The sequence below is a fragment of the Aulonocara stuartgranti genome (genome assembly GCF_965226115.1).
Source record: "Aulonocara stuartgranti genome assembly, chromosome: 8".
In the NCBI taxonomy this organism is placed as follows: Eukaryota; Metazoa; Chordata; class Actinopteri; order Cichliformes; family Cichlidae; genus Aulonocara; species Aulonocara stuartgranti.
The window spans coordinates 24,169,875-24,187,055 of NC_138959.1; the positions used below are offsets into that span (position 1 = coordinate 24,169,875).

The 17,181-nt window shown below is 39.1% G+C and overlaps 1 protein-coding gene across 1 annotated transcript; it reads left to right on the forward strand.

The window, feature by feature from the left end:
• Window positions 1-368: 368 nt before the first annotated feature.
• On the forward strand, window positions 369-16,344 carry nt5m (5',3'-nucleotidase, mitochondrial). The gene is made up of 5 exons (XM_082543651.1): window positions 369-1,138; window positions 2,271-2,371; window positions 4,964-5,024; window positions 5,141-5,255; window positions 13,840-16,344. Exons 1-5 carry the CDS (start codon window positions 866-868, stop codon window positions 13,977-13,979), a joined length of 690 nt encoding a protein of 229 aa, XP_082399777.1. The 5' UTR covers window positions 369-865; the 3' UTR covers window positions 13,980-16,344.
• The last annotated feature ends 837 nt before the right edge of the window (window positions 16,345-17,181 follow it).

Consider the following 17,181-nt stretch of genomic DNA (forward strand, 5'->3'; position numbering starts at 1 on the left):
CTGCCTCCAGCATCTTCTCTCTCTCTCTCTCTCTCTCTCTCTCTCTCTCTCTCACACACACACACACACACACACACGTATTTCATGCACAAGTGATGGATCTCTGGAAGCTCCCCTGTCTGATGCTAAATGTTTTGCCCCTTTACCTATCCATCATTCAGAATAAGCTGTCACATTTGGGCATAAAGAGATGACTGTGCATAAATTGCAATGAACCTAACTAACGACAGTTCTTTAGCCAATAAATAATCACACACGTTGCGTGTATGATTATTGTTGTGGTAAAACCTTCGTATTGTTGTAAAATTTTATATTTTTCACTGTACATGGCTCCTGAAAACAGCGAGGAGTGAACCATCTTGGTCATGTGAGATCTTTGTTGCGCACGGGCTCGTAGTACAGTTTGTTCTTACAGCTGAGCGCTTCTCCCTTTGGTGCAGCAGCTCCAGTTGTTTACTTCTCGTTTCACCTCAGACAGCTCTAACAGCATATGTTGTTTATCTCATATGCTGTGGAATTTTAGAAAGGCATGCCTTGGATGCCGGCCGGCTAATACACACTGACAAACGATACAAAGAGCTCCCGGCAACTGTGACCGCCACAGGCAGGTCACAGTTGAACTGCCCGCTGCGGCTGCTGTGGTGCTAGCCTGTCAGCTAGCCAGCGTCTGTTAGCTCAACTGCCGCTCAGAATGTGAAAAGTTGGACAAAAATTCACAAGGGGCAAATAACAGTGTCTAAAACGAGTACTGAAAGGGGTTTAGCTCCAGTGTCTGGAATTATTTTTGTTTGTGTAAGTCCCATGCCGACTTTACAAGCTGTTTCTGCTGACTGTTTGGAGAGGGCAGAGACCGAGGGCGTGAAAAATGTTGCTGCTTAGTGCAACACGCCTACTAGGAAGAGGGAAAACTTTGCTCCGAGATCCCATTAAGAGGATTTGCGCAAACATGTCGTTCATCTCTCGTTCCGGGAAGAGACTGCGGGTCCTGGTGGACATGGACGGAGTCCTGGCGGACTTCGAGGGGGGTTTCCTGAAGAAGTATCGGGCCAGGTACCCGACGGAGCCCTACATCACCCTGGAGGACAGGAGAGGGTTTTGGGTGTCAACGCAGTACGGGCAGCTGAGGAGTGACCTTTGTGTGAGTGACAGCAGCACTAAATATAGTGGCTGAAATTCAACTTAGGCTTTCTCGATTTGGGATTTTTATTTTTTACAAGTTTTAATTCAAAAGATTGTCTGTCTCATTTACATATGGTTAACAGTCAAGTTTCTGACTGCTCTGGACTGGGACCTTTTCAATAGGGTGGTACAGGAGTATTTATGGAAGAGGATTATGGCCACTGGGAAAAATGGATTTTTTTGTCAGAATTCTGAAAAACAAAAAACAAAAGATGGCCCCACTTTTTCAGTACCTTCTAATCTTCTTAGTAAGTATTGGACTATTGCATTGCAATATTTTCATCCAGAATACAGTGAAAATTAGAAGAAAGTAGCATAATATGAATGGACATTAAATGCTGGAATTTTTACAGTGGAAGCAGAATAATCACATGTACTACATTGCAGTCTACTACTGGTCTCGTGCATGATTTAGACTTCTGCGGCAAATCTACATCATAGTATAACTGGAACTGCAAATACCTTTAAATGTTTCTGGTTAAAAAGAAACAATAAATAGTTTAATCGTACTCCACAACCTTCCACGTAACCCGAGAAATGTAACTACATGTCGGGTCAGACTATATGGCATGGAAGGTTATGGCATAGGAGTTTACAGTTACAGTGTAGATTTCCCGCAGAAGTCTAAATCAGGCATTATCCTTGCTCTCATCCCATGGCTCTGGGGATTGTGAGATTAACAGCGCTCTAGCTCAGTAGCATTAATTAGGATTGGGGGACTTTTAAGGGGCTGGTGTCACCCCCGCTTCATGTGTAGACACAGCCATGGATGCGCATTCTTGAATTGGTTTGTGTGGATGAATGACTCAACCTCGATTTCCTTGTGGTTCACTTTAATGTGAAGTGTTGAGCAGTTCACTCACTACTCCATTTGATTATGTGTTTCCTTCAGTGTCTTAATTCACCTACTCCAAGCAAGAAGCAAAGTGCTACCTTGTAATCATGTCCACAGAAGTTGGCCTTTTGGACTTTACTTCTTCAGGGCTCATGAACACTCACGTGGATACACATACTGTACATGCACCTGATTAATTTACACGGTTGCAGATAAGCTGTATGCATGTGTTTTGTTTCCTTTTTTTAAACTCCAGGAAAAAGCTATCAGCATCTGGGAGTCCAAAGGTTTCTTCATAGACTTGGACCCGCTACCAGGAGGAGTGGAGGCGGTCAAGGAGATGGCCGAGATGAATGAGTAGGTCTTGGAAGTTGCAGTGCATTTATCTCACATACACAAAAGAGACTGAGAGGAGTTCTTGTTGTATCACAAGTGGCTTAAATCACCATAATGGGAGAAGAATGTGCATGATTAGATATTTGCATGTAGCACTTTGATCAGAAGGGAGGTGGGGGAAATGGTGTTCTGAGTTAATATGTATTTAACTTTGCAAAATAATGCCAGGCTCTGTGGTTTGTTTATCATTTTCCACACAGTTTCACCCTGTTTAGTTCACTTTATCTGACTTCCTCCACAGTCTCTACATTTAGCTGGCTGCATTTTAAGGCTCTGTTTTCATACAAAAGCCCTGCAAAGCAACAATGGCCTGCTCAGCCCAGTTTACAAGAAAAGCTGGGAGGCAGGAAGCCTGAAATGAGTGACTGTGCTCCTAAACACATCAGCAAAGTGTTTACCTGGGACAGGTCAGAGGGCTGTTTTCCCATAGACTTTTATAAGACCAGGTTTTCTTTACACCTGCACCTATCCCCCCCTGATGGTCATTAAAAAGAAAGCATGTTTAAGACACTTGGCATTGGCGTCCTTTTTAGGCCCAGAAGCGACAGTGTTATGTAAAAGCCATGCGCCACCATTTCTTCACACTCTCCTATGAAAATGGGAAATGGGTGCCGCAACAAAAGAACGGTGAAAATTGAGCTACTGGGCAGAAGGAAAAGGGGAACACACACAGAAGATTTATCAATGTAGTGAAGGAGGACATGTAGAGGGTTGGTGTGACAGAAAAGGATGCCACGGGTTGGGTTAGACAGGGAACGCTTAAAGAGAGCTGAGGGAAGAATCACAGTATATAACAGTATACAGTATATAATGAGCTTGAAAGTCAATATTTGGTATGACCGCCTTTGTTCTTCAATACAGCCAGTGTTGTGTACTTTTTGTGTTCATAATTCCACCAATTTTGACAACATCCCCAACTTTACTGGTTAAAATAGAGCCCCAAACCATGACAGAGCCTCCACCATGTTTTATAGGCAGCTGTAGAGACTGACGATCTGAACAAAAAAAAAAGAAATTTGGATTCATCACTCCATCAGACCTGTCGCCACTGATTTTCAGTCTACTTCTTATGTAGTTTGGGATACGTCAGCCTTTTCTCTCTGTTTCCCTTTCTTAAGCACAGGTTCTTGACAGTCATCCTTCCACTGACACAATTTCTGACAAGGCTTTATCGAACAGTAGATCAACTCAAGATACGTCTCTCTGATCTGTTTTCAGCTCTTTCTTGATTCTTTTTTTCCCTAGTTCTTAAAGATATGATTTTCAGATACTGTTCATCTCCTGTTCTTCTTTTTTCATTCACCTGTTCAATTTCCTCAAATTCTTAAGAACACACTCCACACCATGCTGAAATAAGGCAAGTTTTTGGCTAATAGCTCTTTGTCAATCACCTTTTGGTGACAAAAAATAATGTTTTATGCTTGTTAAGCTGAGCAATCTTTGACATTTTTCTAAGATTGAACTGACTTTACTGCACTTTTTTTAGCTTCCACGGAACCAAATACAAATTAGGATTGGCTCAAGACTTTTGCACAATACTGTACATCCATCTTTTATTCTGTCTGTGATTTTTGAGACAGATTGTGAACGCCTCCTTTTGATGGAGGTTTTTTCTGTTTTGTCTGAACCTGACCAAATGAATCAAGTCAGAAAGCCCCTGTTGCTCATTCCAGTCACTCACAAAAGCCAGCAAGACTAGATTCTATAACATACACGTAAATTTGATATTTATGTTTGGAGCACATTTTATATATTTTTTACACACATTAAAACAGTGATTGTGTTTTGGGTCCTCAACGCTGCCAAAACAGAGACAACTTGCCACTCAGGGCTGTGCCTGAAGGCATCAAGCGTCGAGGCTGCCGTACAGCCTCCTAGGCCTGGCATCAGTAGTGAATGTGATGGTCTGTTTGTCTGTCTTCTCTGTATGATCTATTTGTGCTCTGCAGTCAGTGACAGCAGCAGGCCATAGGGACAATTACAGACACCTGGCCTCCATGTTGTGTCACCACACAGCCTGTCTTTGTGCGCGCCAGCACCACGCTGTTCTCCCGTTCACTCAGCCTCACGACTCAGATGGCCCCATGCTGTGATATTTTCAGTATTTTTTTTCCCCTTTTTCTAATAAATGATTTAAAACACATCACCCCGAGTCTTACTCGGGGACGGTCGCGTGTAGTTTTTGATGATATTTTAATAAGTGTGATCTGAATCAGCGTGACACAGACTGTGACTACTTTTTTTTTTTTTTCTGGGATTATTCTCAGAGGAGAATGCACGTGAATAACATCTAAAAATACCAAAAGTTATGAACTTCGCTTACATTTCTTCTGCTGCTAAAAATGAATGGCTTTCTTTAGCCACCAGTGCCTGAATGTGCACGTTCTCCCATCAGGGTAATGCACCATACACATGATTTCATGTTTACTGGGAACCTTCCCCACATGAATTCCTGTCATAAAAGTTCAGGCCTAAGCAGCTGGAAGGTAAACATAATACTGTGTGTTTGTAACTTTTCCACTCTGGTCTGTTTGTTTCCCTTTGTTTCTGCAGCACAGATGTCTTTATTTGCACCAGCCCTATAAAACATTACAAACACTGCCCACATGAGAAGGTAGGCCTACTGCAAATCAATAACAAATATCCATTTCTCTGTGGAAATGATTAATGTGTTCCACTCTTTGCTGATGAGATCTCATCTGCTGTGTGTGTGTGTGTGTTTTTGTCTAGTATGCCTGGGTGGAGAAGCATCTGGGCCGTGACTTCCTGGAACAAGTCATTCTAACCCGAGACAAGACGTTAATCACCGGCGACCTCCTGATAGACGACAAACCCGACATTCTAGGTGAGGCCTCCGTGGAACTTTGTGTGGGTGCACTTTTGTGTTTATCATGATTCTTTTATTTGTGTGGATGCTTAAGCATCCACACTATTGAGTTCCTGTTTCTCTTTATTCTTTATTATTATTCTAGTTGCTTCCGTACACTTTTTGGCACTTAACTACTTCCACAATTTTCAGCCGATTTTCACCGTTCAAATTTTAAACTATTCTGCTATTTCTGCTAATGTGCGCTATGACTTTTGGTATTTTTTGCTATTATACTTTTTAAAATATTAAGCTTTTTTCCTTTAATTTGTCCCATTGAAATGAATGGGAAACTTCTGCAATTCTGCTAAAATTTGCTTGTTTTTGAAACTTAACTACTTCCTCATATTTTCACCTAGAACAACCATTCAAATTTTAAAATGTTCACAAATTATTGGGCTATTCAGGTATGATTCAGCTTTTTCAAATCTTCTACTGTTTTACTTTTATGCCTCTTAAAGTTTTGAGTTGCAAAATTGTGATTTTTCACAAAATACATGCGTTGTTATGGTTGCTATGCTCTTGGCTTCCAGTGTGTCACTGAAGGTTTTGCAGTCTTCTCTTCATGTCCGAACAACTGTTTGCTACTTGCTCAATTTTCACTCAACTTCCACAAATTATACATCAAAACGTAGGTATTTTTGCTGGCTTTCAGAAAATGTCACTATCATTGTTGTGGGATTTATAGAATTTTTGCAAATCTCCTCAGACCAACACAAGGTCTCAAAACTCTCCATATAAAGTCAATGGAGAGCTTGTTCAAAATCATCGCTGGATTTCTGTAATGAGAGGCATATTCGAATCGTCATATCTCCTTAACGAAGCGACTTTAAGACATGAGGCTTGTCCCCGAATATCTTCAGACACCCCTGACGCTCACAATTCAAGAATTTCTTTCTCACCTATTACCGTTCTGAAATGAGTTGGACTTGTTTGAGGGTAGGAAATTCGTCCTTCGCTCAGATTTCTTCAGATTTAAAACTCTGGAAATGAACCACTTTTTTCTCTCGTCATAACTTTTTTTTGGATTTCCACAGAGACCTGAAAATTTCCATGACTGTTCACCAAAGCCTGCTGTCTCTTACGGTGAAAGAATGATATCGATACTCCAAATAGATTTCGAGTTACAAAGCGTTGTTTGAGGGCAAGTCAAGGCAGTTTTTGCTTCGCTCTACTCAGTTATGGTGCATTAGAAGTCAAATATCTTTAATAATTCATATTTTAATGATAAATTGTAAACACTGGAAGATTCCCCCATCTCTTCTGAACAAAACGGTGTAAGAATGACCGCTCTAGCCCCTACGGTTTAGAAATTATGGTCATTTGTTTGAGGCGAGTCCTCACTATGAGAAATAGGCTGCAATAATCCTGTGCCTCTCTCTGCTGCGTGTGTAAAAAGATGCACCTGTTTTGGCGGGAAAAAGGACACAGGCTCTCTGATTGGTGGATTCAAATTCAGCAGCTCCCAGGCTGACCTAGAAACTTACTTCTCTCTCCCTGTGCATTTTTTTGCTGATTTTTTTCATTTAACAAGTATATTTGAGGGACCCTCAGCATGTTCAGCATTTTTTCAGCTGTCCATTTTGCTTTTCCAATTTTTCTGTTTAACTTATTACTATTGTGGTAAATCATACTGTTTCTGCTATTTTACAAGATTTGTGCTTAATATAGTATTTCTGCTTTTAATAGAATTTGTGCTTAATATAGTATTTCTGCTTTTTATAGAATTTGTGCTTAATATAGTATTTCTGCTTTTTATAGAATTTGTGCTTAATATAGTATTTCTGCTTTTTATAGGATTTGTGCTTAATATAGTATTTCTGCTAAATTATAGTATTTCTGCTTTTTATAGTATTTGTGCTAAAACATAGTATTTCTACTAAATGTAGTATTTATGCTTAATCATAGTATTTCTATATATTTCTGCCAGGTCCCCAGGCAGCCAATCCTCTGTGAGGACTTAGACATTCAAATTTTCAAATCAGGGCCTGCACGGTTTCCCAGCCAATCATATATGTGTCCTGAGGCATTCAAATTTGCATATTGGGGCCTGCACGGCTTCCAAGCCAGCCAATCATATATGTGGCCTCAGGCATTCAAATTTGCATATTGGGGGAATTCGTGGCTTCTAAGTCAACAAGTCATCCATGTCGTATATCTCTAAAAATTCACATTTTAATGATAAATTGTTAACACTGGAAGATTCCCCCATCTCTTCTGAACAAAACGGTGTAAGAATGACCGCTCTAGCCCCTACGGTTTAGAAATTATGGTCATTTGTTTGAGGGGAGTCCTCACTATGAGAAATAGGCTGCAATAATCCTGTGCCTCTCTCTGCTGCGTGTGTAAAAAGATGCACCTGTTTTGGCGGGAAAAAGTACACAGGCTCTGTGATTGATGGATTCAAATTCAGCAGCTCCCAGGCTGACCTAGAAACTTACTTCTCTCTCCCTGTGCATTTTTTTGCTGATTTTTTCATTTAACAAGTATATTTGAGGGACCCTCAGCATGTTCAGCATTTTTTCAGCTGTCCATTTTGCTTTTCCAATTTTTCTGTTTAACTTATTACTATTGTGCTAAATAATACTATTTCTGCTATTTTATAAGATTTGTGCCTAATATAGTATTTCTGCTAAATCACAATATTTCTGCTTTTTATACTATTTGTGCTAAAACATAGTATTTCTACTAAATGTAGTATTTATGCTTAATCATGCTATTTCTGCTTTTTATAGGATTTGTGCCTAATATAGTATTTCTGCTTTTTATAGGATTTTTGCTCAAACATAGTATTTCTACTAAATGTAGTGTTTATGCTTAATCATCCTATTTCTGCTTTTTATAGGATTTGTGCTTAATATAGTATTTCTGCTAAATTATAGTATTTCTGCTTTTTATACTATTTGTGCTAAAACATAGTATTTCTACTAAATGTAGTATTTATGCTTAATCATGCTATTTCTGCTTTTTATGGGATTTTTGCCTAATATAGTATTTCTGCTTTTTATAGGATTTTTGCTCAAACATAGTATTTCTACTAAATGTAGTGTTTATGCTTAATCATCCTATTTCTGCTTTTTATAGGATTTGTGCTTAATATAGTATTTCTGCTAAATTATAGTATTTCTGCTTTTTATAGTATTTGTGCTAAAACATAGTATTTCTATATATTTCTGCCAGGTCCCCAGGCAGCCAATCCTCTGTGAGGACTGAGAAATTCAAATTTTCAAATCAGGGCCTGCACGGCTTCCCAGCCAATCATATATGTGTCCTGAGGCATTCAAATTTGCATATTGGGGCCTTCATGGCTTCTAAGCCAGCCAATCATATCTGAGGGCTGAGGAATTCAAATCCACAAATCAGGGCCTGCACAGCTTCCCAGCCAGCCAATCATGTATGTGGGCTCCAGGTATTCAAATTTGCATATTGGGGAATTCGTGGCTTCTAAGTCAACAAGTCATCCATGTCATATATCTCTAAAAATTCATATTTTAATGATAAATTGTCAACACTTGAAGATTCCCCCATCTCTTCTGAACAAAACGGTGTAAGAATGACCGCTCTAGCCCCTATGGTTAGGAAATTATGGTCATTTGTTTGAGGGGAATCCTCACTATGTGAAATAAACTGAAAGAAGCAGGTCTATGTCTCTGTGCTGCGTGTGTAAAAAGATGCACCTGTTTTGGCGGGAAAACGTAAACAGCCTCTCTGATTGGTGGATTCAAATTCAGCAGCTCCCAGGCTGACCTAGAAACTTAGTCCTCTCTCCCTGTGTGTGTGTGTGTGTGTGTGTGTGTGTGTGTGTGTGTGTGTGTTTAGTGGGAGAGAGAGGACCCTGCCCTTATTTGACAGCATGTCATTGTAGGATTTAAATTGAACATAGTTAGACTGGTTGACTGGATTAGAGCCTGTGTTTGTGTGTCCCTCTGTGCATTTGTGTTTCAATAAGTTATTACTATTCTGCTAAATCATAGTATTTCTGGTACTTTTCGGTACTTGTGCTAAATATAATATTTCTGCTAAATCATACTATTTCTGCTTTTCATAGGATTTATGCCTAATATAGTATTTCTGCTAAATTATAGTATTTCTGCTTTTTATAGGATTTGTGCCTAATATAGTATTTCTGCTAAATTATAGTATTTCTGCTTTTTATAGGATTTGTGCTTAACATAGTATTTCTGCTAAATTATAGTATTTCTGCTTTTTATACTATTTGTTCTAAATTATAGTATTTCTGCTTTTTATAGGATTTGTGCTTAACATAGTATTTCTGCTAAATTATAGTTTTTCTTCTTTTTATAATATTTGTCCTAAAACATAGTATTTCTACTAAATGTAGTATTTATGCTTAATAATAGTATTTCTATATATTTCTGCCAGGTCCCCAGGCAGCCAATCCTCTGTGAGGACTGAGACATTCAAATTTTCAAATCAGGGCCTGCACAGTTTCCCAGCCAATCAAATAAGTGTCCTGAGGCATTCAAATTTGCATATTGGGGCCTTCATGGCTTCTAAGCCAGCCAATCATATCTGAGGGCTGAGGAATTCAAATCCACAAATCAGGGCCTGCACGGCTTCCCAGCCAGCCAATCACATATGTGGTCTCAGGCATTCAAATTTGCATATTGGGGAATTCGTGGCTTCTAAGTCAACAAGTCATCCATGTCATATATCTCTAAAAATTCATATTTTAATATTAAATTGTCAACAGTTGAAGATTCCCCCATCTCTTCTGAACAAAACGGTGTAAGAATGACCGTTCTAGCCCCTACGGTTAGGAAATTACGGTCATTTGTTTGAGGGGAGTCCTCACTATGAGAAATAGGCTGCAATAATCCTGTGTCTCTCTGTGCTGCTGCGTGTGTAAACAGATGCACCTGTTTTGGTGGGGAAAAGTGCACAGCCTCTCTGATTGGTGGATTCAAATTCACCAGCTCCCAGGCTGACCTAGAAACTTACTTCTCTCTCCCTGTGTGTGTGTGTGTGTGTGTGTGTGTGTGTGTGTGTGTGTGTGTGAGACAGAGAGAGAGAGAGAGAGAGAGAGAGAGAGAGAGAGAGAGAAAGGCTTTTAATGGGATGATCTCATTCTAAGATTTAAATTCAATATATTTAGACTGGTTGACTGAATTGGATCTTGTGTGTGGGTCTCTCTGTGCATGTGTGTTTCCTCATGTGTACATATTTGTGATTGTGTGGCTGTAATAAATTTTTTTGCAGATTTTTGTCATTTAACAAGTATATTTGAGGGACCCTCAGCATGTTCAGCATTTTTTCAGCTGTCCATTTTGCTTTTCCAATTTTTCTGTTTAACTTATTACTATTGTGCTAAATCACACTATTTCTGCTATTTTATAAGATTTGTGCTTAATATACTATTTCTGCTTTTATAGGATTTGTGCTTAATATAGTATTTCTGCTAAATGTAGTATTTATGCTTAATCATACTATTTCTGCTTTTCATAGTATTTGTGCTTAATATAGTATTTCTGCTAAATTTAGTATTTCTGATTAATTATAGTTTTTCTACTAAATCATAGTACAGTATTTCTGCTTTTTATGGGATTTGTGCTAAAACAAAGTATTTCTACTAAATGTAGTATTTGTGCTTAATCATACCATTTCTGCTTTTTATAGGATTTGTGCTTAATATAGTATTTCTGCTAAATTATAGTATTTCTGCCAAATTATAATATTTGTGCTAAAACATAGTCTCAATTTAAAATTACAATATTCATAGTTCATCACAGTGTCTCTGGTAAATCACAATATTTCTGCTCTGTTGTACTATTTTTCTAAATCATAGTGTTTCTGTAATGTTTAAGTATTTTTGGCTAAATATATTCTTTCTGTTATCTTATACTATTTCTCCTAAATTCTTGTATTTTTGAGAAGTTATCATGTTTCTGGTAAGTTACAATATTTCTGCTAAATTCTGCTATGCTATTGTATTTCTGCCAAGTATTATGTTTCCTCTAAGATATTGCAGTTCTGCTAAGTTATTCCATTTTAGCAAACTTCTTTTGCTTCTGCAAAGTTTTTACAATTTCTGCAACTTTTCAGCTTTTTCAGCTACTTTTTGCATACAGCTTCAGCTTTAAGCATCCACACTGCATTTTCGCAGGAAATGCAAATTTTTCTAGTTTAATATTAATGCTCTAACAATCTTTTTAGGTTATTTTTGGTCTGTGAAGCGATCTGCTCCGGTTTAGCCTCTATGGCTTTCATGAAATAAAAACAACATTTTTGAACAATAAGTTTAGCTAAACAAAAACAAAAAGCATTCAAACTACTTATTTTTAGCTTGCTTCATTTCATTTTGCAAATTTCAGTAGAGCGCTGCAATCGCAGTGCATTCTGGGTAGTCAAGGCCATGTTGTCGTTCATAAAAATAAAGATAGATGCTAACAAATAATGAGGGGAAAACGCACTAATGCCCACTGAAAAAGCACCTAAATGACCTATGAGAAGATCAGCAGCACAATAGGATACAACAAGATGCTAAACAACAAGGTTAAGGAGTGTTATTTGATCCATCCATCCATCTTCCTCCACTTGTCCAGTTCAAGGTCTCAGGGAAGTCTTTCCCTGCTGCCATAGGAAAAGAAACACAGTACGCACTGGACAGGTCGCCAGTCCGATTCAGGGCTAACATAGAGAGACAACCATTTGTACTCACATTCATACCTATGGGCAACTAAGAATCCCCAATTAGTCTGAAGCTGAAGTACCTGTAGAGAATCCACGCAAGCATGAGTGATGGTGGATTTGGATCCAGGATAATCTTCCTGGACTTGAATATGGGAACACAAAGAATGGTAGTCTTGAGAGCTGAAAAGAAGCCAACTAGACTTCTTTAGGTTTTGAAGACATTTCACGTCTCATCCAAGCAGCTTCTTCAGTTCTAGAATAATTGGTAGCGAACTCTTCCAGTAAAGGTGGTCTTGAGGATTGTTAACCCACTCTTAGTTATGTGAGATATTATATGAGCCAACAGATGACAGAGGAAACCTCTGTTAGACGTTACCCCACCCCACCGTCATGTGAGCGATTGAGGTCACCTAAGGCAAGGTGTGAGTGGTTGAAACACATGGGAAAAGAACTCGGGAGCATATGTGGCTGATGGCTGGTGCCATAAGCCACCGCCTCTGTTCAATGACAGCTGTTTACAGCGGGTCTAGATGGCCTCCTTTATTCCTCTCTTAAACCCTTTCTTCGTCCAAAATGTGAACATTGATGTCCTCAAAAGACAGTCCTTCCTTGTTTTCCTAGTCCTAAAATCCTTTCCCAGGTGTTTTCATGCGCTGACTTTTACAGGTGAGCCGAGACTATACCACTGAAGGTCATTGATAATGCTAGCTGGGTTTCCACACAAAGCGCAGATCATAACTGATCTCCGAGCCGTGAAAGCAGTGCCTGCAGCTTACCTCACGCACTGCTCTCTCATCAGTTTACCATGAAAAAATTTGTACTTACCCATCTAGATTTTGTTGGGACTTAAAATCCGGGGCTAAGCCAAGTTGGTTGGCCAACATAGGCAGTTGTCTGTAGCCTTTTGGAGGATATTTCATAAAGGTGACAGATAATGATGGTTGTGTGCAACAGCCCATCCAAGAAGTTTGTATTCCAGATCTAGTAAAATTCAAGCATTTTATTAGTCTGTGATGTAGTGTTTAAATTAGCAGGTGTCGGAGGATGCAGCTTGGTAAAGAAACCAGTGTTAGCTGAGTCTAAATCTAAGCCAAAAACATGGCAACACTGGTGCTATAAAATGTAGACTCCAAAACAAAGTGATGAATGAACATTATGTTGCCATTGTTCATTGTCTATACACAGTTTATGCTTTGCCCCCTGTCATGCTAAAGGTAGCAGCAGTAATATTGCATTAGATTGCTAGAATGAAATGTTTTCACACCTGATTACATTTTTATTCAAATTGTAACCATCATGCTAAAGCAGCTGCAGCTTTCCAAATGTGCACATGCTTTGGTGTGACGGTCAGTTTTTCATTACTTTTTTTTTTTTATCAAAAGAACACATTTGTACATTAGTCATTTTTTCAAACGGAGTTCCAGAGTGCAAAGATTTTTTTACGTAATAATGTGCAGATACACACTAATGTCTGATGCTGGCTGTGAGTGCACATTTGCCTGAATAAAAAAAAACATCTTGAAATGCTGAGTATTTAACTTATGAGTAGATCTCAAAGTTAGTCGGCTTGAGTCGTGTAAATTATTGCTGCCGCAGTTAATTCAGTAGGAAAGTACAGTAGTTCACTGATCTGAGCAGATCAGGGATGATAACTATTATTTTTAAATCACTGAAAGAACAAGAACAAATGAAGAACAAAGCAAAATCTTCAAAGAGGACTTTTGCATAATAATGTTTGTGAAACTTGGTGTGGGTGTTATAATTATTTGCATCCATTTTCAGTGCTTTGATTGCCTCATGAGGCAGCTGCTGCAGTGTTCCTATGGTCTGTCAGGACAATTTATATCCTTCACACACTTAAATACAGGGAGCTGCTACTTAAATAATGTTTATATTTCTGTGACTTGGACAGGTGTGGAGCCAAATCCAGCGTGGGAGCACATCCTGTTCACTGCCTGCCACAACAAGCACCTGCCCCTCAGCCTCCCCCAGAGAAGACTCCTGTCATGGTCAGATGATTGGAGGGCCATCCTGGACAGCAAAAGGCAGTGAGGAGCTCCTGCACGGCTCAGCCCCACAGCAGCCTGGCATCAGGGTTAGTGGAAGTTCTGGGGTTCGCTGCTGTTGCCTTGGCATCCTTGTTCTCCACTAAGTAGGGTGTGGAGGCTTAAGCGGGATGAGCAGTTTACGTTTCAGGTTGAATGGAAGTGCTGTACAAGAAGACTGTTGATCCAGTCTGTTGGAAGAGGATGTTCACTTGCTCGACCACAAGGGGGCACTCTGACACTTTGTATGAATTTGTGTTGGCGACCAGATTTTGAACAATCTCACTGAATGAGAACAACAAAAGGAGTTCATAAAACGATACATGGTAAGTGGAAAGGACAGATTGTGTTGAGTGACCTCGGCGGTTATGGACTCAGTTTGCATTCTGGATGTTTCTCAGATTCAGACAAAATGGATTTCTGAGCCACTGCGTGGTCTATCTGTGGCCTTCATCGCAAAAGGCTTATCAATATTTAACTGCACCGTGTTGCACTCGTGAGTCAGTGTGATGTGATTCACAACAGGGCACTCCGCTGCACCCAAAAAAGCTCAAAAATACACCCTGAGTCGTGGGCACTGGCGAACACAGAAACACAGGACAGTGACTTGGAGTCAAAATTACTGTTCTATTAGGTTGTCATTATTTTGCATGTATTGTGTAGGTATGTGCCATGTCACTGTTATGTAAATGCAAAAGTACTGTGAAATCCACTCTGGTTTTTAAAAAGCTTAAAAGCCTACATGGGTGCTCTTTTTTTACAATATGTAATTGTTCAATATTTCACTGATACACAAATGAGAAAAGTAGCTGCACACGTGCATCTTGCCAAACATTGCTAGTGTAGATTGTTGTAGGCACTGAAGACTGAGTAACATTGGTTCAGTGTTGGTTAATAATGAACCATTATTCAATATTAATATATCACTGACAAGACCATATGTTATTCAAAATTGTGGTAGGGTAGCTTTGCATGATTCAGTTCATAATAATCATTATTTCGTTTACATTGGACCCTTCTGCCACCTCGCAAGTTCAACGTTGGTCATAGACAAGCCATACCCCCCCCTTCCCTCCCAAAGCTAACTTTGTTCTGATTGGCTATCCCTCACAAACAGGAGTTTGCATCAGGTGTATGGAGAATTCTGTAGGGGCTATTTGTGCACACATTGGCCTCATTATTTGAAACTTTGCCCATGTTTAATATAAATATCCACAATTGCAACAGCATGGATATGACAGAATGCAGAATAAGGAAAAGTGGAAATCTATAGGAGCGGCAACAGTAATCACTATGTTTTATAAGTGGTATGTCACCATTCTGTTCATATTTTTAGAGCCGGGGTGTCCAACTCCAGTCCTTCAGAGCTACTGTCCTGCAGCTTTTACATGCAACCCTACTCAAAGACAGCTGAATCAAATGACTGGATTACCTCTTCAGCACACTATCAAGTTTGGCAAAGGCCTGATAACAAGCCATTCATTTGATTCAGGTGTGTCAGAACAAGGATGCATCTAAAAGCTGCAGGACAGTACCTTTTGAGGACTGGCGTTGGACACCCCTGTTTTAGAGCTTGTTTTCAGAAGCATGTCGCGCAAGATTTAAGTTGTAGAAAATGTTTTAATAATCCAAAAATAAAGTTTTTATTTCAGCTTGTCATTAATTACTTGAAAACTTAACTTGTATTAATTTTTAGAAACTATATTTTTATTATATTTTTTAGCATTTATAAAATGTATAAAATCACCACTTTCTCAGTGTCACTGTCCTGCTTCACTCATTTAAAGGGGACCTTTGTATACTCGTTTACAGTTTTATTCACCAACTCTACTAGAGTATGTCTGAATATGATTCACAGTTAAAAATACCTAACCTTGGTGCGGCACCTAATTTCATACGTTCTCTGAGGGAAACATGCCAATTTCCTGTGTGCCTGCAATATTTGCACTCTCTGACATCATACAGAGCAAAGAGTTGGGAAAAAAGTACCTGAAATGGAGTGTTTAGTGCATTCTCGCTTTTTCTTACTTGCACCGATGCTAACCTCATTGGAAACTTGATGCTTTTAACATGAACACCCATCAGAGTAACAGCACCTGTAGCTAGCAAAGCAGTAATAGGTCCCCTTTAGGATACAGACGATATGTAGATGCTGGGATAAAATGCTTTTTAATTTCTGGTATATTTTTCAGGGAACTACGCAGTAGATGCTAATTATGTGTAATGAAAGATGTATGTAATGCTGAGTGCTTGTTTTTTTGTGACTAGCTTATACATATTCAAATGTCAGTTCAATCCAAATGCAAATGTTTGTTTCTGCCAGTGAAATGTTTAGATCCACCTCTATTAAAACCCATGCAAAAAAACAATAACTTGATGACTTGGACATCTTCTTTCATTTAACAGTGCCATTAAAAGTTTCATTGGCTTTGGTTGTTTTTATATTTTTTTTCATTAAAATGCATGCTGCTTAGTCACATGAAATCATAGATAACTTCCTGCCAAAGTCTGGAAACATGCCCACACTCGTGGTTTGACATTCTGGCACTTTTGGGGGGAGGTTTAACTAAACATGAAGAACGCTCCTCTTTGTGGTCTTTGTTGTAGTTGCTCTCTGCACTGATCATATCAGTTGAGGAAAAAACCTCAAGAAGCTGATGAAATGATTTGTACAGCTGGAAGCGTTTAATTTTCTTGAGCTCAAAAAGAAGGCAGCTGGACTTCTTTACATTTTTGAAGATGTTACTGTTGCATCTAAGAGGTTTCTGCAGTTCTTGCCCAGACTGTCATGACCTGGATGACAAAGAACCTACACAGACAGCTGTTAATTTGATTAAACTCACTGCTACGAAGCCCAACAATTCATTTAACTTTTGTTCACATAGCACCAATTCAGTCGCCTCACTTTATATTGAAAGGTAAAGACTCTTCAAAATTAGAGAGAAAACACCCACAATAAGATGATCTCACATGAGTGAGCACTTGGTGACAGTGGAAAGGAAGAACTCTCTTTTAACAGGAAGAGCTTTGGACATCTCTGTTGGCATCTCAGATGTTGGGATCACATTTCACTAAAGAAAGCATGTGTAATGACATTCTGTTCACAGATTTAGATGTGAACAGGTTATGTAAATCTATTGCCCTGAAGCCAGTGTGCAGACTAGAAGGGAGCTTGGGCGAGCGTTGCTGCTCAAGAGCATAATTTGCAA

What these genes read in the sequence shown, in the direction of transcription:
- nt5m (XM_082543651.1), top strand. Translation starts at nt 866, where the DNA reads ATGTTGCTGCTTAGTGCAACACGCCTACTAGGAAGAGGGAAAACTTTG. An exon ending in GAGATGGCCGAGATGAATGA is followed by an intron (nt 2,372 to 4,963) that starts GTAGGTCTTGGA and finishes TTGTTTCTGCAG; the next exon opens with CACAGATGTCTTTATTTGCA. An exon ending in CGACAAACCCGACATTCTAG is followed by an intron (nt 5,256 to 13,839) that starts GTGAGGCCTCCG and finishes TGACTTGGACAG; the next exon opens with GTGTGGAGCCAAATCCAGCG.